This window comes from Sarcophilus harrisii, chromosome 3, assembly GCF_902635505.1.
Source record: "Sarcophilus harrisii chromosome 3, mSarHar1.11, whole genome shotgun sequence".
In the NCBI taxonomy this organism is placed as follows: Eukaryota; Metazoa; Chordata; class Mammalia; order Dasyuromorphia; family Dasyuridae; genus Sarcophilus; species Sarcophilus harrisii.
Window position 1 is genome coordinate 539,432,911 of NC_045428.1, and position 22,449 is coordinate 539,455,359.

The window sequence follows — 22,449 nt, forward strand, 5'->3', positions numbered from 1 at the left end:
CCTAGGAGTTTGCCCCTCAAGAGTCCATTGGACTACTTCTGCCTCTGGCCCCTTCTCATCACCTCCCTCTCACCCATCCACAGAGGGAAAGACAGAAAACTAACAAACATCAAAAAAATAAAAATGTTTTTATTGAACACTGAATGGGTCTCCCTTATCAGTTAGCACACCACCTGCAATGTCCTCCCCAAAAGAGAAAAAACTAAGGAATCTGCCCAGTACTGCCATACCCAAACAGTGGACAGGGAGCAAAAGGTTAAAAATAATCACTGATCTGTCCCCTTAAGGAAAGCCCCATCTTCCCCCTCAAAAACAACAAAGACAAGACAATAATAGATTGGCCCTGATATCTACTGCTTTGGCTGAAAAACCATTTCATCAAGGAGTTTTACACCTGCTTAAGGCAGTGATCCGAAGTTACAGTTATCTTTGTGTGGTCCCTGACTTCTTGCATTCTAGGCAGAATTGACCCTGAGATCCAAAGTTCTGAGGCTCTCATCACTGAAAGGTCACTCATTCCAAAGGCTGGATACATTTGGAGTATTATGTTCACTTCTGCAGGGGAGTGGGGAAGGTGTTCCATTTTAGGAAGGACCCTAAAAATCTTTAGAACATACTTAAAAGAGCTGACCAAGATGCTGAGGGGCACCCCAGTCCAGACCATCTGAGGATGGGCTGAAGAAACTTGAGAAACTGCAGATGAGAAGGTTCAGGGAGGATGTGATAACTATCTTCAAGAATTTGAAAAGCTATCCCGTGGAAGAAGGAACAACCAGTAGAAGTTGTAGATGGGCAAGTTTAGCCTGAAAACCTTCCCAATGAGGAGGGCTGTCCCAAAGTGGAAGGAGTTATGTCTGTCAGCAGGTAGTAGGATTCTCTTCACTTGATCATTGCCTTTCTTTCAAGGGGAGGTTCAATGACCACCTGTCAAGGCTGCTGTGGATTCCTTTTTGAGAATGGGCTGGGCCGGATGGCTGCCGAAGTGCCTTCTCACTCTAAAATTCAGTGAAGGTTAAGACTGCCTACTAAGGCCCAGAGGAGCTCAGATGTGCATTGGTGGAGGAAAGACCCCATTATGTCTTAGCATACTAAAGCTGGGGCTATAATTCCCACTTTATTATTCACCTTTCCAGCTTGAGAGTCTCCCTGCTTCTGTCTTGTACCCCAACACCCTTCTTTTTTTGGATGCCCATTTCCTTTTCTGAGCCCAATTATGGTTTTCATCTTGGGGCTCCCCAATTTTCTCCTTTCTAATTGGAAATGTAAGACTCTTTAGCAGAGTTTTGCCATAGCATGACACTTTGCCATTAAATGCCCCTTCTTGACATATGGAAAGGAAGTCTAACAATTCCTTTAATGGGAGGCTCTCAGTTCTTTAAAATAAGTTAGCGCCCTGCTTTGCCAATCTGAATTCCCTCACATTGAGTTGATTCAGAATGAGGGAAAATAGTATACACATATGCAGAAACTTAGCCACAAAAACAGCGATGGATGGGGGAAGGAGTAGAGGGCAATCCAAGGAGCATGAGCTAGAGAAGGAAGAAAAGCCTCTCCCACAGACAGATAGGGGAATGCATTGGGATCTGGTCCCCAGGGCAGTGAAAGAATAAAGCAAACCCAGAATTAGCTAGTTCAGATTCCAAGGTTGGACTCTTATGTAGTTTTCCAAACGTGTCCTTGTCATCAAATCTACATGAAATGGAAGTCAGACTGCCAGATCTTATGGGCTTCCATTCCCCACCCTTCTGTGATAGTTCAGTTCCCAGTGATGACCCTTCTCCCTTTCCCTTTCCCTACTTCCTCTCCAACCCTTCCCTCAGGCTTGGCCTTGACTCAGAACAAGTGGCAGGCACGGGTACTGAGCAGAAACAGGAGTCCCAGGCAGATGGCTGGGGGTGCCCATGAAGACACTGGCTCCTTCAGCAACAGCAAGCTATAGACTGTACCTGGAAAAAGAAAAAATATTAAGGAAAAACTCATTATTTCAGCATTTGAAAAACTGGAAAACATACATTACTTAGGAAAAAAACTGCTGAGAAACTGGAAAGGAGTCTGGAAGAAATTAGGCTTAGATCAATATCCTATGCTATATTCTACAGTACAGTCTTAATGTATATATGACCTTATTATTAGAAATCATTCTATAAAAAATTTAGAAGAGAAATGGGCCGTATACTTCTCACAGCTATGGGGAGATATACTCTTTTTTTTTTATTATGTTTTTAAACCTATCAGATTGTCTAAGATGACAAGAAAATATAATGATGAATGTTGGAGGAGAGATGGAAAAACTGGGACACTAATGCATTGTTGCTGGAATTGTGAATTGATCCAGTTCTGGAAAGCAATTTGGAACTATACCCAAAGGATTATTAAACTGTGTATACCCTTTGGTTAAGCAGTGTCGCTACTGGGTCTGTTACCTCAAAGAGATCATGAAAAAGGAGAAGAGTTCTATATGTACATCTCTTTAGCAGCTCTTTTTGTAGTGGCAAGGAACTGGAAATTGAGTGGAGGCCCATCAATTGGGGAAGGGCTGAATAAATTGTAGTATTTGAATGTAATGGAAAACTATTGTTTTAAAACTAATGCAGACAAGATTAGAAGGGAAGCAATAAACTGGGAAAATATTTTTACAGTCAAAGGTTCTGATAAAGGCCTCATTTCCAAAATATATAGAGAATTAACTCTAATTTATAAAAAATCAAGCCATTCTCCAATTGAAAAATGGTCAAAGGATATGAACAGACAATTCTCAGATGAAGAAATTGAAACTATTTCTAGTCATATGAAAAGATGCTCCAAGTCATTATTAATCAGAGAAATGCAAATTAAGACAACTCTAAGATACCACTACACACCTGTCAGATTGGCTAAGATGACAGGAAAAAATAATGATGATTGTTGGAGGGGATGCGGGAAAACTGGGACATTGATGCATTGTTGGTGGAGTTGTGAACGAATCCAACCATTTTGGAGAGTAGTTTGGAACTATGCTCAAAAAGTTATCAAACTGTGCATACCCTTTGATCCAGCAGTGTTACTACTGGGATTATATCCCAAAGAGATTATAAAGAAGGGAAAGGGACCTGTATGTGCACGAATGTTTGTGGCAGCCCTTTTTGTAGTGGCTAAAAACTGGAAACTGAATGGATTTCCATCAGTTGGAGAATGGCTGAATAAATTATGGTATATGAATATTATGGAATATTACTGTTCTGTAAGAAATGACCAACAGGATGATTTCAGAAAGGCCTGGAGAGACTTACACGAACTGATGCTGAGTGAAATGAGCAGGACCAGGAGATCATTACATACTTCAACAACAATACTATATGATGACCAGTTCTGATGGACCTGGTCATCCTCAGCAACGAGATCAACCAAATCATTTCCAAAGGAGCAGTAATGAACTGAACCAGCTATGCCCAGAAAAAGAACTCTGGTAGATGACTAAAAACCATTACATTGAATTCCCAATCCCTATATTTATGCACACCTGCATTTTTGATTTCCTTCACAAGCTAATTGTACAATAATTCAGAGTCTGATTCTTTTTGTACAGCAAAATAATGTTTTGGTCATGTATACTTATTGTGTATCTAAGTTATATTTTAATATATTTAACATCTACTGGTCATCCTGCCATTTAGGGGAGGGGGTGGGGGGGGTAAGAGGTGAAAAATTGGAACAAGAGGTTTGGCAATTGTTAATGCTGTAAAGTTACCCATGTATATATCCTGTAAATTAAAGGCTATTAAATAAAAAAAAAAAAAAATTGGCATGCAAAAAAAAAAAAAAAAAAAAGAAAACTATTGTTTTGTAAGAAATGATGAGCACACTGATTTTAGAAAAGCTTGGAAAGACTTAAATGTATTGATGCTGAGTGAAGTGAGCAGAACCAAGAAAACATTATATCCAGTAACAGGAAGATTATGTGATGATCAACTATGATAAAACATGGCTCTTCTTAGCAATATATTAGTCCAGATAATTCCAATAGACATGAGATAGAAAATGCCATTTGTATCCAGAGAGAGAACTGTGGAGACTGAATGTGGGTTGAAGCATACTATACCTTTTATGTTTGTTTAGTCTGCACTTAAGATTTATTAGTTCTCTTTGTGGAGGTACAAAGCATTTTTTATCATAGGTCCTCTGGAATTGTCTCGAATCATTGTCTTTATCAGAACAGTTAAGTCTTTCACACTTGGTCATCATAATATTATTGTGTGGATTCTGCCGATTCTCCTGATTCTGCTCACTTCACTTTGCATCAGTTCATGTAAGTTTTTCCAGGTTTTTCTGAAGCCATTGTGTTCATCATATTCATAGCATCATTCCTTTTCAGTATATTCATAGCACAACCTCTTCAGTCATACCCTCAAATTCCAATTCTTTGCCCCCACAAAAAGAGTTACTATAATTGTTTGTAAATTAGTCCTACTCCCTTTTCTCTGCTCTCTTTGGGATATAGATCTAATAGTGATGTTGCTGGATCAAAAGGTACACACAGTTTAAAATAGCCAGCCCTCTGAACATAGTTCCAAATTGTTTTCCAGAATGATTGTACCAGTTCATAACTAGAAGATGTATTCTTAAATAAAGAAGAGATAGAGGCAATTACAAAAGATAAAATAGACAATTTTGATTACTTGAAAGTAAAAAAAATCTGTACAAATAACATTAATACATCTAGAATAAGAAAGGAAATGGTAGAATGGGGAAAAAAATCTCCATACCAAATTTCTCTGATAAGAGTTTGGCATCTAAGATATATAAATACTTAGTAGATATATACTGTATGTAAGACCAAAAGCCATTCTCAAATAAATGTGGTCAAAGAATGAAACAAACAGTTCTAAAAAGAATTATAAATTATAAATTATAAATGATGAATATGAAAATATTCTCTAAATCACCAATAATAGGAGAAATGAAAATCAAAACAATCCTGAGATTTCACTAACACCCTAACAAACTGGGAAAGATGACAAGAGATGGAAATAGTTGACGTTGGCGGGGTTGTGGGAAGATGAGCCCACTAGTACATTGTTGATGGCACTGTGAAAGAATATCCATTTTGTAAATTAATTCGAAATATTTCAAATAAAGTAATTTAAGTGTCCTTACTCTTTGACCCAGAAATTCTACTACTAGGTTTATATCCAAGGGGGATACTGATAAGAAGAAAGCCTTTGTATCTACTTTTTTCTCTATTTAAGTCCAAAATCTCTACAATGCAGTACATTTTTATGACAGCAAAATTTTGTAAATAAAGTAAGTAGATGCCCATCAATTGGGGAACAGCTAAGCAAATTGTTGAACATAAATGTAATGGAATGTGACTGTGCCATAAGAAGTGACAAATATGATGAATACAGAGAAGCATGAGAAGAGCTACATGAACTGCTGCATAAAGAGGTAAACAAAGCTAGTGAGTACAATGTGGATGAAAAGAATAACACACAAAAAAAGCAACCAAAAGAGTGATGCAAATTTACTTTTACATAAGTGATGCAAAATTATAAAAAAAATAATAATAAGCATAGCTTCAAAGCAGACATATTCCCACTCCACCTTTTTATAGAGGTAGGAGGACCATAGGTGTGATACATTGTAAATATTTCCAAATTTTTTCAATATATTGATCAATTTTGCTGATTTTTTTCTCTTCTTTTTCTTTCTTTTTTTTGTTATTTAAACAAATTGTTATATGGGATAGTTCTCTGGGAGGGAAAAAGGGAGAAGTGCTGAGGGAAACTTTGGTGAATAAAAGTCAGTCACCAAGCACCATGACAAGTATTTTTAGTAAATATTTGGTGTAAAAAGAAAAGCCAAAATAACAGTCTCTGGCCTCTGGTCAGAAACAATAGCTAAATTTATAAATCATATTCATAATCTACTTAAGAGTCTCATAACAGCTCAGGAAAGGAGGTAGTGAGTACTGTTCCCATTTTATAGATAAAGAACCTAGTAGAATAGGAGAGATCTGCCTACAGTCACATGATCTTTAAGAGACAGAGCCAGGTCTTTGGATTCTCAGGCCAATGATCTTACCCTCCATCAGAACTGCCTCTCAAGAACAGTGTCCAAGAGGAAAACAGTTAAGAGGTGGGAAGAGGAGTTAAGATGATTCTTCCCAAACCATTCTAAATTCCTTTAAATAATGACTCTAAACAAATTTTAGAGTGTCAGAACACACAAAAAGACAGAATAGAACAATTTTCCACTTGAAAACAACTTAGAAAGTCATCTTTCAAGAAATTATAAAGGAAAAATTTCCTGATATTCTAGAACAAAAAGGGTAAAATAGCTATTGAAAGAATTCATCCATCACCTCCTGAAAAAGAACCCAAAATGAAAACTTCCAGAGACATAACCAAATTTGAGAACTTTCAGGTCCAGGAATAAATATTTCAAGCATCCAGAAAGAAACAATTCAAATACAGTGGAACCATGTTCAGGATACCACAAGATTTAGCAGCAGACCAGAGAGTTTGGAATACGATATTCTGGAGAGCAATGGAGCTAGACTTACAACCAAGAATCACCATCAGCAAAACTGAGTATAATCCTTCAGTGGAAAAGGTGGAAATTCAATGAAATAGAGGACTTTCAAGCATGAAAAGACCAGAGCTAAATAGAAAATTTGATTTCCAAATACAGGACCCAGGAGAAGCATAAGGAGGTCATCAGGAAAATTATATCATAAGGGACTTAATAAAGTTTATCTGTTTATATTGCTACATGGGAGAATGATACTGTAACTCATTAGAACTGTTTCATTATTATGGCAGTTAGAAGGAGTATGTATAGACAGAGGGCACAGGTGTGAGCTGAGTATGAAGGGATAATATCTAAAAAAAATAAAAGGAGTGAGAGAGGAATGTACTGGGATAAAAGGAAAAAGAAGTGGAATGGTGCACATTATATTCCATAAAAGAGGCAAGAAAAAGCTTTTACAGTGGACGGGTAGAGGAGAAACACAGCGTGAGTGAGTGAACTTTACTCTCATCAGAATTAGCTCAAAGAGGAAATAACATACACACTCAAGATGGGTATAGAAAACTATCTTAATCTGCAGGAAAATAGGAAAGGAAGGGAACACAGGAAGTGGGGAGAGTGATAGAATAAAGGCATATTGTGGAAAGGATTGGTCATCAGAAAAAATAAAAACTCTTCAGGAGGAACAGGATGAAAGGAGAGAGAGAGTAGAATAAATAAACAGGAGGAAATACAGTTAACAATAGTACTTGTAAAAAGAATTTTGAAGCAGGTTTCTCTAATAAAGCCTCATTTTTCAAACATACAAGAACCAAATTTGTAAATTTATAAAAAAATTTACAAAAAAATAAGAGTCATGTCCTAATTGATAAACGATCAAAAGATATTAATTATGCCCAAAGGACTATAAAATCATGCATATCCTTTGATTTAACAATACCACTATTAGGCATGAATCCCAAAAATAAGATTTAAAAAAGGAAAAGGACCTATATGTTTAAAAATAGTTATAGCAGCTCTCTTCCTCAGGGAAACAATTGGAAACCGAAGGGAAACCCATTAATTGGAGAATGGCAGAATAAATAGTATTATATGATTATGATGGAAAAATATTATTTTTCTATGGGAAATGATGAGCAGAATGCTCTCAAAAAAAACCTGGAAAGTCCTCCATGAACTCAAGCAAAGTGAAATATACTGGGTACAAAGTAACAGCAATGTTGTGGGATGATCAGCTGTGAATGGCTTTGCTATTCTCAGCAATACAATGATCCATGACTATTCTGAAGGACTTTTGATGAAAAATCCTATCCAAACCCAGAGAAAGAAATGATTATGTCTGATTACAGATTGAAGCATTCTCTCCTCCTTCCCTCTCCTTCTTTTTAACTTTATTTTTCTTGAGGGATTTTTTTTTTGCGGGGGGGGCAAAATCTCTATTTTCTTTCACAATATGACTTTTATGGAATTATTTTGCATAACTTCACATGTGCTTTCTTAATGGGGGTTAGGGTGAAGATTAGGGTTAGGTGAGAGGATCTGGAACTCAAAGTTTTAAAAAACAAATATAAAGAAATTATTTTAAATCTAACCAGGAAAAATAAAAATATTTTTTTTAAAAAGAGTCTGGGGTGGGAAAAAGGTCAGTCACAAAAAGTTTCTGGTCAAACTATATGAACACATTACAAAATACTTCACATAAATAAAGTTAGATCTAAACCATTGGAAGAATATCAAGTGCTCATAGATAGACCAATATAATAATATATAATATAATATATATTATTATAAATATAATAATAAATATATATAATAAATATAATAAAATATATAATATAATAAAAAATAACAATTCCATCTAAATTAATCTACTTATTCAGTACCATACCAATCAAACTGCCAAGGAATTATTTTATAGAAGTAGAAAAAAATATATCACAATTCATCTGGAAGAACAGAAAATCAAGAATTTCAAGGGAATTAGTGGGGGAAAAAATCCAAAGAAGCTAGCCTAACTGTATCAGATCTAAAACTATAGTATAAAGCAGTGGTCATCAAAACCATTTGGTACTGGCTAAGAAATAGAGTAGTTGATCAGCAGATCTAGTGTTTGATAACCCAAAGAATCCTGCTTTCTGGGATAAGAACTCATCATTTGTCAAAAATTCCTGGGAAAATTGGAAAACAGTATGCCAGAAATTAGGTATTGACCAACACTTAATACCCTATACCAAAATAAGGTAGAAAACGATTCATGATTTAGATATAAAGGGTAATACTATAAGCAAATTAGGTGAACAAAGGATAGTCTACCTCTCAGATCTGTGGAGAAGGAAGGAATTTATGTCCAAAGAAAAACTAGAGAACATTATGTAAGGCAAAATGGATAATTTTGATTATATTAAATTAAAAAGGTTTTGTACAAATAAAACCAATGCAACTAGGATTAGAAGGGAAACAGAAAACTGGGAGGAAAATTTTATATCCAAGGGCTCTGATAAAGGCCTCATTTGTAAAATATATAGAAAATTGACTCAATTTTATAAGAATACAAACAATTCTCCAATTGATAAATGGTCAAATGATAGGAACCCACATGTGCAAAAATGTTTGGGGCAGCCTTTTTTATAGTGGCAAGAAACTGAAAACAGAGTGGATGCCCATCAATTGGAGAATGGCTGAATAAGTTATGGTATATGAATGTTATGGAATAATATTGTTCTGTAAAAAATGGCCAGCAGGATGATTTCAGAAAGGCCTGGAGAGACTTACAGGAACTGATGCTGAGTGAAATGAACAGGACCAGGAGATCATTATATACAGAAACAACAAGATTGTATGATGATGAATTCTGATGGATGTGGCCCTTTTCAACAACGAGATGATTCAGGCCAGTTTCAATGATTTTATGGAGAGCCATCTGCACTCAGAGAGAGAACTGTGGGAACTGAGGGTAGATCACAAAACAGCATCTTCACCTTTTTTGTTGTTTCTCATTTTTTTTCTTTTTGATCAGATTTTTCTTGTGCAGCATGATAATTGTGGAAATAAATATAAGTGAATTATATATGTTTAACCTATATTGGATTATTTGCTGCCTGGGGGTGAGGAGAGAGTGAGAAAATTTGGAACACAAGGTTTTGCAAGGGTGAATGTTGAAAACTATTTTCACATGAATTTTGAAAATAAAAAGCTATTATTAAAACATTTTTAAATAAATAAAAAATAAATTAAATTTTAAAAAATGTTCTTGGCAACAAGTAGAATACTCTTCTACATGGATGGAAGTATGAGGATTGGAGGGGAAGAAGAAGAACTGGGACTGCCAAGAGACCTGGTCTGTGTCAGAGGAACTGATTTCCAACCCATGAATGCCTGCACTAAAAGAAAATGCAAACTATATGACTGATATACTATTACTATTTGCCTTCTTAATAGGTAGAGAAAAGGGAAGAGGAAGAGATAATTCAGAACTCAAAAAAATTTTAAATGCTAAAAATAAATAAAGGAATGTTGGGGGTGTCAAAAAAGATAAATGTAGCTGTAGTTATAAATTGTATGAAGCCCAGCAACCTCAGCCTAGATCTGGGATTCTTTTTTTAATAATCACTTTTTAATTTTTATTTTTTAAAATAGTGGCTCTTTATTTTCAAAATACATGCAAAGATAGTTTTCAACATTAACCCTTGCAAAACCTTGTGTTCCAAACTTTTCTCCCTCCTTTCCCTCATGCCCTCTCCTAGACAGTAAGTAATCCAATATATGTTAAACATGTGCAATTCTTCTAAGTATATTTCCACATTTATCATGCTGCATAACAAAAATCAAATCAAAAAGAAAAAATGAGAAAGAAAAAAACACAAGCAAACAACAACAAAGGTGAAAAAACTATGCTGTGATCCACATTCAGTCTCCATAGTTCTCCTTCTGGATGAAAATGGTTCTTTCCATCACAAGTCTATTGGAATTGGCCTGAATTACCTCATTGTTGAAAAGAGCAGAATTGATCATCACATAACCTTGTTGTTGTTGTGTACAATGTTCTCTTGATTCTACTCACTTCACTCAGCATCAGTTCATGGAAATCTCTGCAGGCCTTTCTGAAATCATCCTGCTGATCATTTCTTATGAACAATAATATTCCACAACATTCATGTCCTGTAACTTATTCAGCCATTCTCCAACTGATGGGCATCCACTCTGTTTCCAGTTCCTTGCCACTACAAAAAGGGCTGCTATATACATGTGGCTCCTTTTCCCTTTTCTATGTAGATCTGGAATTTTTAATCATTTTTGCATCCTTGACCCCTCAGACAATCTGATGAAGTCTATGGACCCTTCTCAGAACAATCTTTAATTCATAAAATACATCGGATTACTAAGGATACTAGTTACCTCAAAGTACAGTTAGCAGTTAAATAAACAAGTTCACAAACTCCAAGTTAAGAACTTCTAACCTAAAACCAAGAGGGTTTAGAGTAGGAAAGAAGGAAAGGCCCTCCAAAAGCTAAGGGAAAACACACACACACACACACACACACACACACACACACACACACACACACACATCCTTTTCCCAGCTTATCAAAAAGGACACATTCATGACCATGGGGAGAAGAACAAATGGGAGAGGAGGAAGACTCAGCCCCAACCAAACTTCAGCCCTGGCCCCACTTACCCACAGAAAGCAGAAGGAGCAAAATGATGCTGATATCCTGTAGTAAAGGGGGTCCCAAGGCCAATAGGAGACCAGACACGAGTTCCACCCAGCCTATTATAACCAGAAGTTCTCCAGGATCTGGATTGAAGCCCAAGCTCTTCAGTGGTAACACATGAGCAAGCTTTGCAGCCTGAGACCTCTAGAAAAGACAAGGAATAAACAGCATTAGTCAATGAGAATTTATGAATGCTGGTTGCTAAGAGAGTTCTAGGAGCCCATCCATACAGCTTGCCAAGGAAGGGATATTAAGGGATCAAAAGGAAAAAGTCTCCATGTCTCTGTGTTCTGAGTCTCTTTCTCAACTATAGAAATGGATTTTTCTAGGGAAAAATGAATGAATGCAAATAACTGGGGATATGAATAAAAAAAACAAGAAGTTCCTGGTCTCAAGAAACTCACCTTCTAACTGGGAATCAAGGGGGAATCAGTTGCAAGTGAAATAATTTAAAGGTCTTGTAGACCTTAGGGTGCAATAGCAAAGCACTTAGTTATTGGCTTTTTAAAAAATCATTTCCACTGCTAAAAATCATGCTCATTTCTTAGACAAACATTTGACAGTACCAACAACTATTATTATTGCCTTTCCTCACATTTACTTAGAACTTTAAGGTTTACAAAATGCACTCCTATTGGTTTCTAAATTGGTCAGCTGCTTCTATTTAGAATCAGAGAATCTCAGACTTGAAAGGGGCCTCAAAGCAATTGTAGTTCAATTCATATCTGAGTAGGAATCCCTCTACCGTGTGTCTAACACAATATCCAGCATCTGCTCCAACATCTCCAGTGACACTGGAGAAAAGCATTAGTGTCGAGGCAGCCTGTTCCACTGTTGGACGTTCCTGATTATATAAAAATATCACCTTATCTAGAATTGAAATTTCCCTTCCTCCTGAACTTGCCCCCTTTTCTTCTAGTTTCGCCCTATGGAGTCGAGCATAGCAATCAATCAATCAGTTAACAAATCAAGCACAGTACTAAGCACTGAAACTGAAAAACCAAGAAAATTGATAATAATGAAAATAAAAATAATGGAATGGTCTCTGCCTTCAAAGGGTTTACATTCTATCAGGGAAAAACAAGTTGAATCTTACTACATTACAATCTTTCTAATATCTGAACATCTTTATTATGTCTTCCTTCACTGAACTAAAACCCACAATTTCTCCTTATTCCTTTTTCATTCTTCTCTTCTCCAGAATAAACATCCCAGTTCAATCCATGGATTTTTATAGGGTAAATTCTTCAGGCATCTCCAAGTTTCCCTCCTCTAGATAAACCTAACTTGTCAAAAGTCCCTCCTAAAACAGGACACTCAGAATTGAACACAATGTTTAAGATGCAGTCTGATCAGGATAATGGACAGCAGGACTGTCATCTTGCTCATTCTGAACAACTTTGCCTCTAAATACAGCCAAAAACTCAGTAAGAATATAGAATTAACCCTGGAGTCAGGGAGATCCAAGTCCAAATTCTTCCTCAGACACTTACCATGTGATCTTGGACAAGTCTTTTAATGCTATTTGCCTCAGTTTCCTGTCAACTGTCAAATAATGATAATAGTAACACCTCCCTCCCAGGGTTGTAGTGAAGATCAAAGGTGATGATATTTGAAAAGTGCTTTAGCACTGCACTTAGCACACAGTAGGCACTAAAAAATGCTAGTTATCATTATTATTAAGCAAAGTTTCAATAAAACTGTAGAGCTGGTCTTGGACTTAAGAGTTCAAACCCCACCTTTGATTCATAAAGATTATGTGAATATAAACAATGAGTACCCCCCCAAATTGTAGACAGATTACAGAATTATTGCTGATTTGAATTAGCTTTCTCTTTGGGAATTCCTTACATCAAAGAAATCATAAATACAGGCAATTTTTTAAAAATTTTAAAGTGATTTTTTTGACTACCATATTATCTTTTTGACTTATATTGAATTTATACATTTACTTAAAGCTTTAGGTCTTCTTCATATTCATTACCTAATTAAGCCAAATCTCCTCTACTCTACATTTGTTCAATTGACTTTTTAAAAAAATATAAGTGCCAGATTTTGTATTCCTATTAAATTTCATCTCATTAGTTCAAGGTCTTTTTGGATCCCAATTCTACAATTCAATAAGTCATCTCTTCCATCAAGCTTCAGGGTATCTGTAGCTATATCCTTATCTACCATTGCTAGCTGCCTTGCCATTAGAGAATTCTTTCTAATTGGGTCTCCATTCAGCCTTTGAAATTGCCAAAGCAGAGAGCAGGTTGGTGTAATATGTAGTATCATTGGATACTGGCCAACATAGTATCAATGTACAAAATTTCATGATTATTACAGCTAATGATAAGTGCAATTTTAGGATTACAGCTAACATAATAGGATAAAGACTAAGGTTCTCAAAGCTCATTATAAACATCATCTCATTTGATTCTCACAAAAACCCTGGGAGGTAGCTAGTATTATCCCCATTTTATGATGAGAAAAACTGAGACAGATAGGAAGATAAGGAAACTGAGACAGATAGAAATTTAAGTGACCAGCTCAGAATCACCCAGTTAATAAATGTCTGATGCTGGATTTGAGGTCAGATTTGAAATTTGAAATTTCAAGTCCAGCACTCTATCCATTGTACCACCTAACTTCCCAGTATGAAATGGATAAGGAAAAGAAAGAGGAGGAGGAGAAAGAAAGAGGAGAAGAAAAACAAGAGCAAGAGGAGGAGGAAGAAAAAGAACAAGAGCAAAAGTAAGGAAAACAAGAACAAGAAGAACAAGAAGGAGGAGGAGGAAGAGGAAAAGGAGAAGAAGAAGAAGAAGAAGAGAGCTAATATTTGTATACTTCTTACTATGTTCCAGGCAATGCACTAATTTCAATGATTTGCATTTGTTATCACATTTGATTCTCACAACAATCTGGCAGGGACTATTATTCTTCCATTTTACAAATAAGGAAACTGAGGAAAATAGAAGTCAAGTGACTAGCCCTTGACTGTACAACTAATGAATGTCTGAAGCTGGATCTGAACTCATCTCTTCTTTACTCCAGGCCCATCTCTCTAACCACCATACCACCTGGTTGACACTAGCCACAAAAAAAAAAAAAAAATCACTTTGAACAACCACAGGACTATGCCATATACATTGTAGGACTACAGAATGAAAGGATCAAAGAGAATTTTAAGAGATCATCTTGTATAACCTCCCCATTCAATTCAATAAATATTAAACACCTACTAAGTACAAGGGGATACAATGACCAAAGTGACAGTCCCTGCCATCAGTGTGCTGATGTTCTGGGAGTAAAAGAGAAAAGTTGTCAGAGAAATAAATAAAAAATATGTGCAAGGATTACAAAGTATTTGAGGGGAATAAAACAACTGGGAAAATCAGCAAAGTTCTCTCTTAAAGAGATAATATTTGAGCTAAGCTATGAAAAGTGCTAGTTCCTTTTTTTTTTTTTTTAATTCTCAAGAATTTATTTTTCTCCCTTCCATATATTTCCCCCATTACTCAAACTCAAGGAAAAAGAAAAACTCTTGTAACAAATATACATAGTCAAGCAAAACAAATCTCCACACTGACCATGTCCAACATACGTCTTATTCTGCATCTTGACTCTGAGTCCATCTGTCAGGAGGTGGGAAGTATCACTGATCCTCTGGAATCATGGATGATCATTGTGTTCACCAAAGTTCTTTCAAAATTGTTCAATTTCATAATGCTGATGTTACTATACAAATTGTTCTCCTGGTTCTGCTCATTTTATTCTTCATCAATTTATACAAAGTCTTCTCAAACTTCTCTGAGGCTATCTCTTCATTTCTTACAATCCAATCTAATTCTATTACATTCATATAGCACAATTTGTTCAGACATTTCTGAATTGATATTTTTGCCACTACAAAAGGGTTGCTATAAATATTTTTACATATATGTCTTTCTCTTCTTTTTTAATCTCTTTGGATTATGGACTTTATACTTATAGTAGCATTGCAGAGAGCTAGGTGACTCAGTAAGTAAGAGTTAGATTTGGAGTCAGGAAGACATGAGTTCAAATCCAGCCTCAAGGACTTACTAGTTTTGTAACCCTAGGCAAATCACTTAACCACTCAGTCTGTTTCCTCACCTATAAAAAGGGATATTAATATCTCTCTCTCCCAAGATTTTTGTGAGAATCAAGTGAGATAATACATACGTACTTTGCAAAATTTAAAGCATTATAGAAGTGCTATTATCAAAAGGTATGCAAAATTGGGTAACTTTTGGGGCATAGTTCCTAATTGCTTCTCAGAATGGCCTGACCAATTCATTTCTCTACCAATCATGTATTAATGTACCTTTTTTCCTAAAGTAATTCCAACATTTGTCATCTTCCTTTTTTTGTCAACACTTTCAATCTGATGATGTGTTCCATTCCCAGAGAAAGAGCTATAGATTTCCTTTACAGAGCTGGACAATGGAAGTATCCTGAAACTCCTGGGAAATAACTTCCTCTTGCCTATAACCCAGAAAATTTCAGTAAACTTTGCCACATAAGAAAAACCTAATGGTATTCAAAACCTCTTCTTCATTGGAAGTTCAGTTAGAGAGAGATTAACTTCAACCTGGGGTTCATGGTCAATGGCTTCAGCATTGATTGATGACTGTCAGTTCAGAACACTATGGCAGTTGTTCATCTCTCCAACATCATGTCTTTATCATTAATCAATGTAGTTCCATCAGCACTGAGTAGTTGAGATGCATCAAAGGTCTTTGGCCCATAAATAGCATTCAGAACATTACAAAAGTTACTTTGGATTATTATTATAAAGGTAAAACTGAAATTCATCTGCCTTCTAAATGAACCCCCCAAAAATGCTGCATTTCTAAGTTTCTATTGTACTTTATTTTTGATGGAATTAAACACTGCCTTCTTAGAGACAAGTGAACTATCCTTTTGGTAAACTGTGGGATTCACATTTTTCTTTTAGCAACTTCTGAATTTTCCCATCATTTTTATCAGGCCAATCTTGATGTTTACAAGTATTCTGGTCCAGATGAGTAAATGTAACGCTATATATCAAATCTTTGAAAGCTTGCCCACTCCTTCTCTTCTCTACTGTTACCAGAGTGTGTTGGCTCTAATGTGTTGAATTGAGGCTTCTGATAACTATCTTGTCTTGGGGGCCACACTTTTGTCGACAGTGAATAATTAGATTGGAGAGGATAAGTCTATGATCAGTCCAGCATTCTGCCACAAATCACCTTTGTACTTTTCGCATCTTCTTTGTCTAGTATATTATATGCCTATGTTTGTTGCAAGACCATATCCACAAAGTTTTTTTGTATTTAGATAAATGGAAGGGAGTGTTAGTTAGTGATGAGAAAAATCATGAGATGCACAAGTCTTCTAACTCTATTTCTTTCAAGGATTCCCTACTATGTCTGGTCAGTGTTTACTGGCATTAAAGTCACCCAGAATTATAAGTTTGTCTTCTTCCAACGCATTGATGATGAAGGACTCTTATGTTTTTATAAAATTTTTCTTTGACCTGATCAGGGTTCATTTTGGTGGGAGCGTACCCAATGATAACAGCAGTTACATTGCCATGAGTTCATCATTTTCTCTTTTTTGAAGGCATACAAGCTTTTTGGATTAGTTTTGATTGTAAAACCTGCACAGTTTCACAATATTCCCTATCATTATAACTACTATAGAAAAATGAGTATCCAATTTCATCAAGCTGGTCTTCATTTATCAGTCTTCTCTCACTCAGAATTGCTATTTGGACATGATACCTGCCTGAGTTTTCTCTCAGCAAGAACTATTCATCTTTCGGGTTTGCTGAATTTCATAGGTATGCATGTCTTAAGTTTGACCATAAATGGGCATACTTTCCATGTACTAAAGGTATGTGGAATTATCTTCACAAAATGTTTCTGCACCTGCTTCTTTGTCACTTGTCCATTGCCCATTGTGTCTGAGATAGATGAAAAGGGTAAAATGAAATGGGTGATATCTTTGGACTCAGACATAAATTGGATTTAAGTGAGGCATAATTGCACAAGGCTGTCATGAAGTGGGAATCTTTATTACTTAAAACTTATTTATACTTTTAAGCAAATAAATTCTTGAATGCCTATGCTTCTTCTTGATCCCTTTTATTCTTTTCTGTGCGTTTTAAAAATATTACAATCATCATCTTTTCTCTTCCTTTTTTGAACAACCCTAGCTCTAGCCCTCTTCTCTCTCCTATCATCCCTCCTCCATTTAAAGAGAAGAAAAAGGAAATCTTTATAACAATATGCATATTTAAGCAAAAGAAATTCCTATACTGCCTATGTCCAAAAACCTATGCCTCGTTCTGCACCTTGAGTTTATCATCTCTTCTTCAGGACATGAGTAGTTGGTTTTATCACTAGTCCTCTGGAATTCTGATTGGTCATCAGAGTTCTTAAGTCTGTCAAAGTTGTTTCTCTTTTCACTATTGTTAATATTGTATAAATTGTTATCCTAATTCTGCTTATACCATGTCATTGTTTTATTCTCTGAAGCCATCCCTTTCAACATTTCTTATAATCACAATATTTCATTATATTCATATGCCATCACTCATTCAACTATTCCTCAGTTGATGAGTGTTTGCATTTCTTTGCCACTATTTAAAAAATCCATAAATATTTTGTAATATAGGCCCCTTTTTCTTTTTATCTTCTTGGAGCAGGAGCTCTGTTTATCACTGGGACAAAAAGGGTTTATGCATAGCTGAGTAGTTTGTGGGGCAGAATTCCAAATTGTTCTACAGAATGACTGGACCAATTCACAGCTCCACTAACAATGCAATAATGTACCTATTTTCCCACAGATTCTCCAGTAATTGCCATTTGCCATTTTTGTCAACCTGATGGATAGAACCTCAAAGTTTTCATTAATGTTATAGAGCAATTTTTCCCCACTTGGTTGTTGATAGATTGGATTTCTTCATTTGAAAACTGCCTATTCTGTCTCTTCTTTGAATATTTAGAGGAGGATGGCTCTGCCTCAAAAGCTTAAACAGGGAAATTAAATGGTCTGCCTCCATTTCCTCATCTGTAAAATAAGGATAATAACAGCAGCTAGCTCTCAGGATTATTGTGAAGATCAATTGAGATAAATTTGTGAAGTGCTTTACAAACTCTAAAGCATTACATAAATGCCAGCTACTGCTGTTATCATTATGAATATCCACAAGGCAGCTATGAGGATGATGGAAGAATGGATAGGTACGATGAAGGGGAAAAAATCAGGAGATAATTGCAATATTCCACATAGAGATGATGAGGGCATAAAACAGGGTAACTGGGATGTTAGTGTGGAGGAAAGAATGGATGAGAGAGGTGTGAAGATAGAATCCACAAGATTTTGAAATTCATCTCTAGGAAGGGATAGGAGCAGTATTGTTTAAAGGAGCATAAAGAGTTAAGAATGATATCTAGGTTGTGCATTTAAGTGAGTAGATTTGTGTTACTCAGGAAGGAAAATGTCAGGAGGCGGGGCAGGTTCAGGAGAAAAGAAATTTAGTGATTCTGTTTAGAACATACTGAGTTTAAGATACTTATGAGACATAGAGAAGGAGATGAGGGCTGGAGCTCAAGAGAGAGATAAAGACTGAATAGACTGGGGAGTTGTCTGCATTGATGTAAGAGCTAAAACCATGAGAGCTGATGGAATAGCCAAGAGACAAGACTTAGAAGAGATGAAGACCCAGAAGAGAGCCCTGGAATATAGCCACACAACAGGGGCAGGAAGTAAATAATAATAATTCACATTAATATAAAGCTTAAAAGTTTGCTAATCGATGATGTTATTTCAGCCTTCACAACAAACCTATGAAGCAACTCCTACAAGTCTCATTACCTCCATTTTACAGTTGTGGAACCTGAAGTTTAGAGAGGTCACACACATGTTAAATGTCAGAGGTGGGTTATGAACAAAGTTCTTCCAATCTCAGGTTCATTATGATAGTCATCTTGCCTCTCCAGAAAACAAAATACCAAGAAATACAGAATAATTTCAAGAAGGAAAGAATACTAATAGATGGGGAAAAAATAAAAGTTAATTCCCCAGAGAGCTTATATTAAACAGAGGTTCTCAAACTTTTGGGTCTCAGAATCCTTTCATGCTCTTAAAAATTTGTTGAGGACTTCAATGAGCTTGTATCCACATATCTGCATATGGAAAAATCCATCATATGAGGCATTTACTGTGTGAAAAATAAAATATCTTGCTATCAGGTAGATAACTTAGTTTTCATGAACCTCCCAAGAGGATACTGAGGATCTCTCCCCTAGCATCCCTTATCCATACTTTAAGAACCACTGTATTAAAGTTATCTCTAAGCTTCCTTCCATCTATGATAGCCCAAGATTCTATTGCAAGGTCATTGGCAGAGCTAGTGGCTAGAACCCAGTTCTCTTGACTTCAAATGCATGAAAATGATCTTAGACAGATCTGCCTTAAATGTTGGCTAATAAATCCTAGATAGAGGATGAGGATACCTCAACAGATTTGGGGTAGAAGAGGTTAGAAGGTTGAAGTGACCTAATATGTTCTTAACTCTCGCATTTCCCACATCATTGACTTCTTCTAAGAAATTTAGGTCTTTGTCCAAACACAGAAGGACCCCAGGAAGTCTCCTGAGCTGGCACCTGATACCGATGCAGGAGATGCCGTGAAGAGATGGAGTCTAAGGACGATTTCTGCTCCTGCCCCATTTCTCTGCCACTCCCACCAAACACCTCTTTCTTCTGCTGAGAGACCCTGCCCCATCTTGGCTAAACTTTGCTGCCTACACTGCCTGTCCTAGACTATCCTTAGTCCTGCCAGCTCCTCCACCCTCCCTGAACTGCCCAGCTGCACGTCCTCTCCTAAATCAAGCCAGGGAAGGAAGGAAGATCAAGGCCCGGGTGATTAATTACACAGCGAGGGGCGGGAAAGGCAATCTCTTCTTCCCTCCCCAAACTCCCCACCAGGGCACCTTCTTGCCCGTGAATAATCTTCCCCAAAACTTCTGAGGAATAGGGGAACAAAGCCTCCCTTCTGTGAGGGGTCCCATGGAAGCAGTTCGGTTCTTAAGCAGGAAGCCAAGAAGACCGGGCTCTAACCCAGGAGGCCCTGAGAAGTGAAGGAAATTGCCCACGACCCTCACACCTCTCAATGTGGACCAATAACTCCTATCCCACAGAGGGGTTATGAGGATCATAAATACACCCTACAAGTTAGGTGAGGGGCTGAGCAGCTCATCCGCACCAACGAGCTTAGACGGAGCTGGCACTCTGAAAAAGGAGGGGGGCCCTTCTCCTTCCAAGGGTGGGAGCTTCCATCACTCAATCAGCCACAGGACCACGAGGAGCTCCCCCTCCCCCCTCCACAAGGGGCTTGAGGGAATTCGCTGCAGAATTTATGAAAGCTGGGCACTGGGATAGGTACAAAGATGGCCAGGCCTTGCCCTCAAGGTTCTAACTACAGAGTCTTCCCGGGTGAGGAGAAGGGAGGAAGAACAACGTGGTCACGGATAAAGTGACTTAGTACAGAAAAGCTTTAAAGGGAAACAAAGGCCTCTGTAAGAGACGGCATGTGCGCTGGGTGTTAGAGGGAATTAGAGACTAGCGGGGCTGTGAGTTGGCAGAGCCTCCCGGGCATGGGGTGAGGGGTGGAAGGGGAGACAGCCCCTCAAAGACAAGGAACACGGGGACCACCACAAGGGCCGGGGGAGGGCGCCACCACAAGGGCCGGGGGAGGGCGCCACCACAAGGGCCGGGGGAGGGCGCCACCACAAGGGCCGGGGGAGGGCGCCACCACAAGGGCGGGGGGAGGGCGCCACGAGATGCCCTTCGCTCGGGCTGGGGACGGAAAGAACAGACGATTGCCGAGCACGCCCGCACAGGCCCCCGGGGAGCCGTCACTTGTACAAGTCAGCCCCAAGCTGCCCCTGATACCGCGGGCCTCCCCCCGCTGAGGAGCGGGGGCTGTGGCGGAGCCAGGACGGACGGCGCCCGTTAGAAAAGGGAATAAAAGCACGGCGCGCGTTTCCACAGCTGTGAGCGGGCGCGCGGACCCGTCCCGCCGAGCCCCGTCCCACCGGCGAGACGAGGCCCGAGCCTGCCCGGGCCCCACGGCCAGCGTCACACTCAGCGCCCAGCCTCCCGACGGGGCCGCCCACTGTGCCGTCAGACGGGGCTCCCGGGCTTCTCCCGCGCCCGGCGCCCCGGCTTCCACGAGCCGGGAGAGCGCGGAACGCCCTCCCCGAGGGACAGGGCCCGAAATTAAAGAGCCGGCCCTGTTGTGACTCCGGCGGGATGTCCGCGAAGGGAGGCGGCGGCTCCCCCGAGTCCCCCCTCCCGCCCCCGGAGGGCGCCCCCTGGCTCACCGTCCCGGCCCCCACGCCCAGAAACATCCCGTGCGGCTAAAGCGTGCGGGGGCGCGCGGCCACGGCCGCCCCGGCGCCGCGGGCGCGCGCCGCCCCCGCCCCCGCCGCCGCTCACCATCTGCACGTACGCCTGGCCCGGGACGTGACACTCGGAGAGCTTGACCGCCCCCGTGAGCATGAAGAAGAGCCCCAGCAGCAGGCGCAGCACCGCGAACACGAGCATCGTGGTCTCGCGCGCCGTCCGGGGGCGGCCCGGGGGGAGGGAGCGGTCCCAGACCAGCTGGGACGCCAGCCACTCCAGCCCTGCCTTCAGACTCTCCAACACCCCATGCCTCCCCCACCCCGCCCCCGCCCCTGCCCCTGCCCCTGCCCCTACCCTACCCCTACCCCCTACTTCCTCCCCCCCGCCCCGCGGCCCCGCCTCCCCGCCGCGGCCCCGCCCTCCCCGCCGGGCGCTCGGGGCCGTCACAGACTCGCCTTTAGTCTCCCTGGGCCCCGACCGAGGAGGAGGACGCGAGGGGAGGCGGAGAGGCCCGTCTCCGCCCCCGCCCCCCCCGGGGCCTCCCCGCTCCCAGGCCGATGTCCCGCCGTGTCCCCCGCGCGGAGAAGGAGGCGGCCCGGGCCGGCGCCCGCCCAGCCGCGGCCGTGGCCCCAAATGCCGAGAACTTGCCGGGACCCAGGAGATCCGAGACAGTCCCGTCCCCTCCCGCACTGCCTCCTCCCGGGAAACGGCCCCCAGTGATTCTCAGGGCCCTCGCCCTGGGCTAGGGCCCCTCGGTCTCGTCGCCGAGTCCGCCTTCGTCCCGGCTTTCCATGCTCTAGGGCACCCCCATCTCAGACTGCCCT

The 22,449-nt window shown here is 39.5% G+C and overlaps 1 protein-coding gene across 1 annotated transcript; it reads right to left on the bottom strand.

Annotated features, from left to right (window-relative positions):
* Positions 1–1,628: 1,628 nt before the first annotated feature.
* TMEM35B (transmembrane protein 35B) lies at positions 1,629–21,956 on the bottom strand. Its single transcript, XM_031962105.1, has 3 exons — positions 21,719–21,956; positions 11,186–11,366; positions 1,629–1,946 (listed from the first exon to the last, which is right to left on the bottom strand). Exons 1-3 carry the CDS (start codon positions 21,824–21,826, stop codon positions 1,834–1,836), a joined length of 402 nt encoding a protein of 133 aa, XP_031817965.1. The 5' UTR covers positions 21,827–21,956; the 3' UTR covers positions 1,629–1,833.
* Positions 21,957–22,449: the final 493 nt, after the last annotated feature.

What these genes read in the sequence shown, in the direction of transcription:
- TMEM35B (XM_031962105.1), bottom strand. Translation starts at nt 21,826, where the DNA reads ATGCTCGTGTTCGCGGTGCTGCGCCTGCTGCTGGGGCTCTTCTTCATG. An exon ending in GCCAGGCGTACGTGCAGATG is followed by an intron (nt 11,367 to 21,718) that starts GTGAGCGGCGGC and finishes TGTCTTTTCTAG; the next exon opens with AGGTCTCAGGCTGCAAAGCT. An exon ending in GCTCCTTCTGCTTTCTGTGG is followed by an intron (nt 1,947 to 11,185) that starts GTAAGTGGGGCC and finishes TTCTTTTTCCAG; the next exon opens with GTACAGTCTATAGCTTGCTG.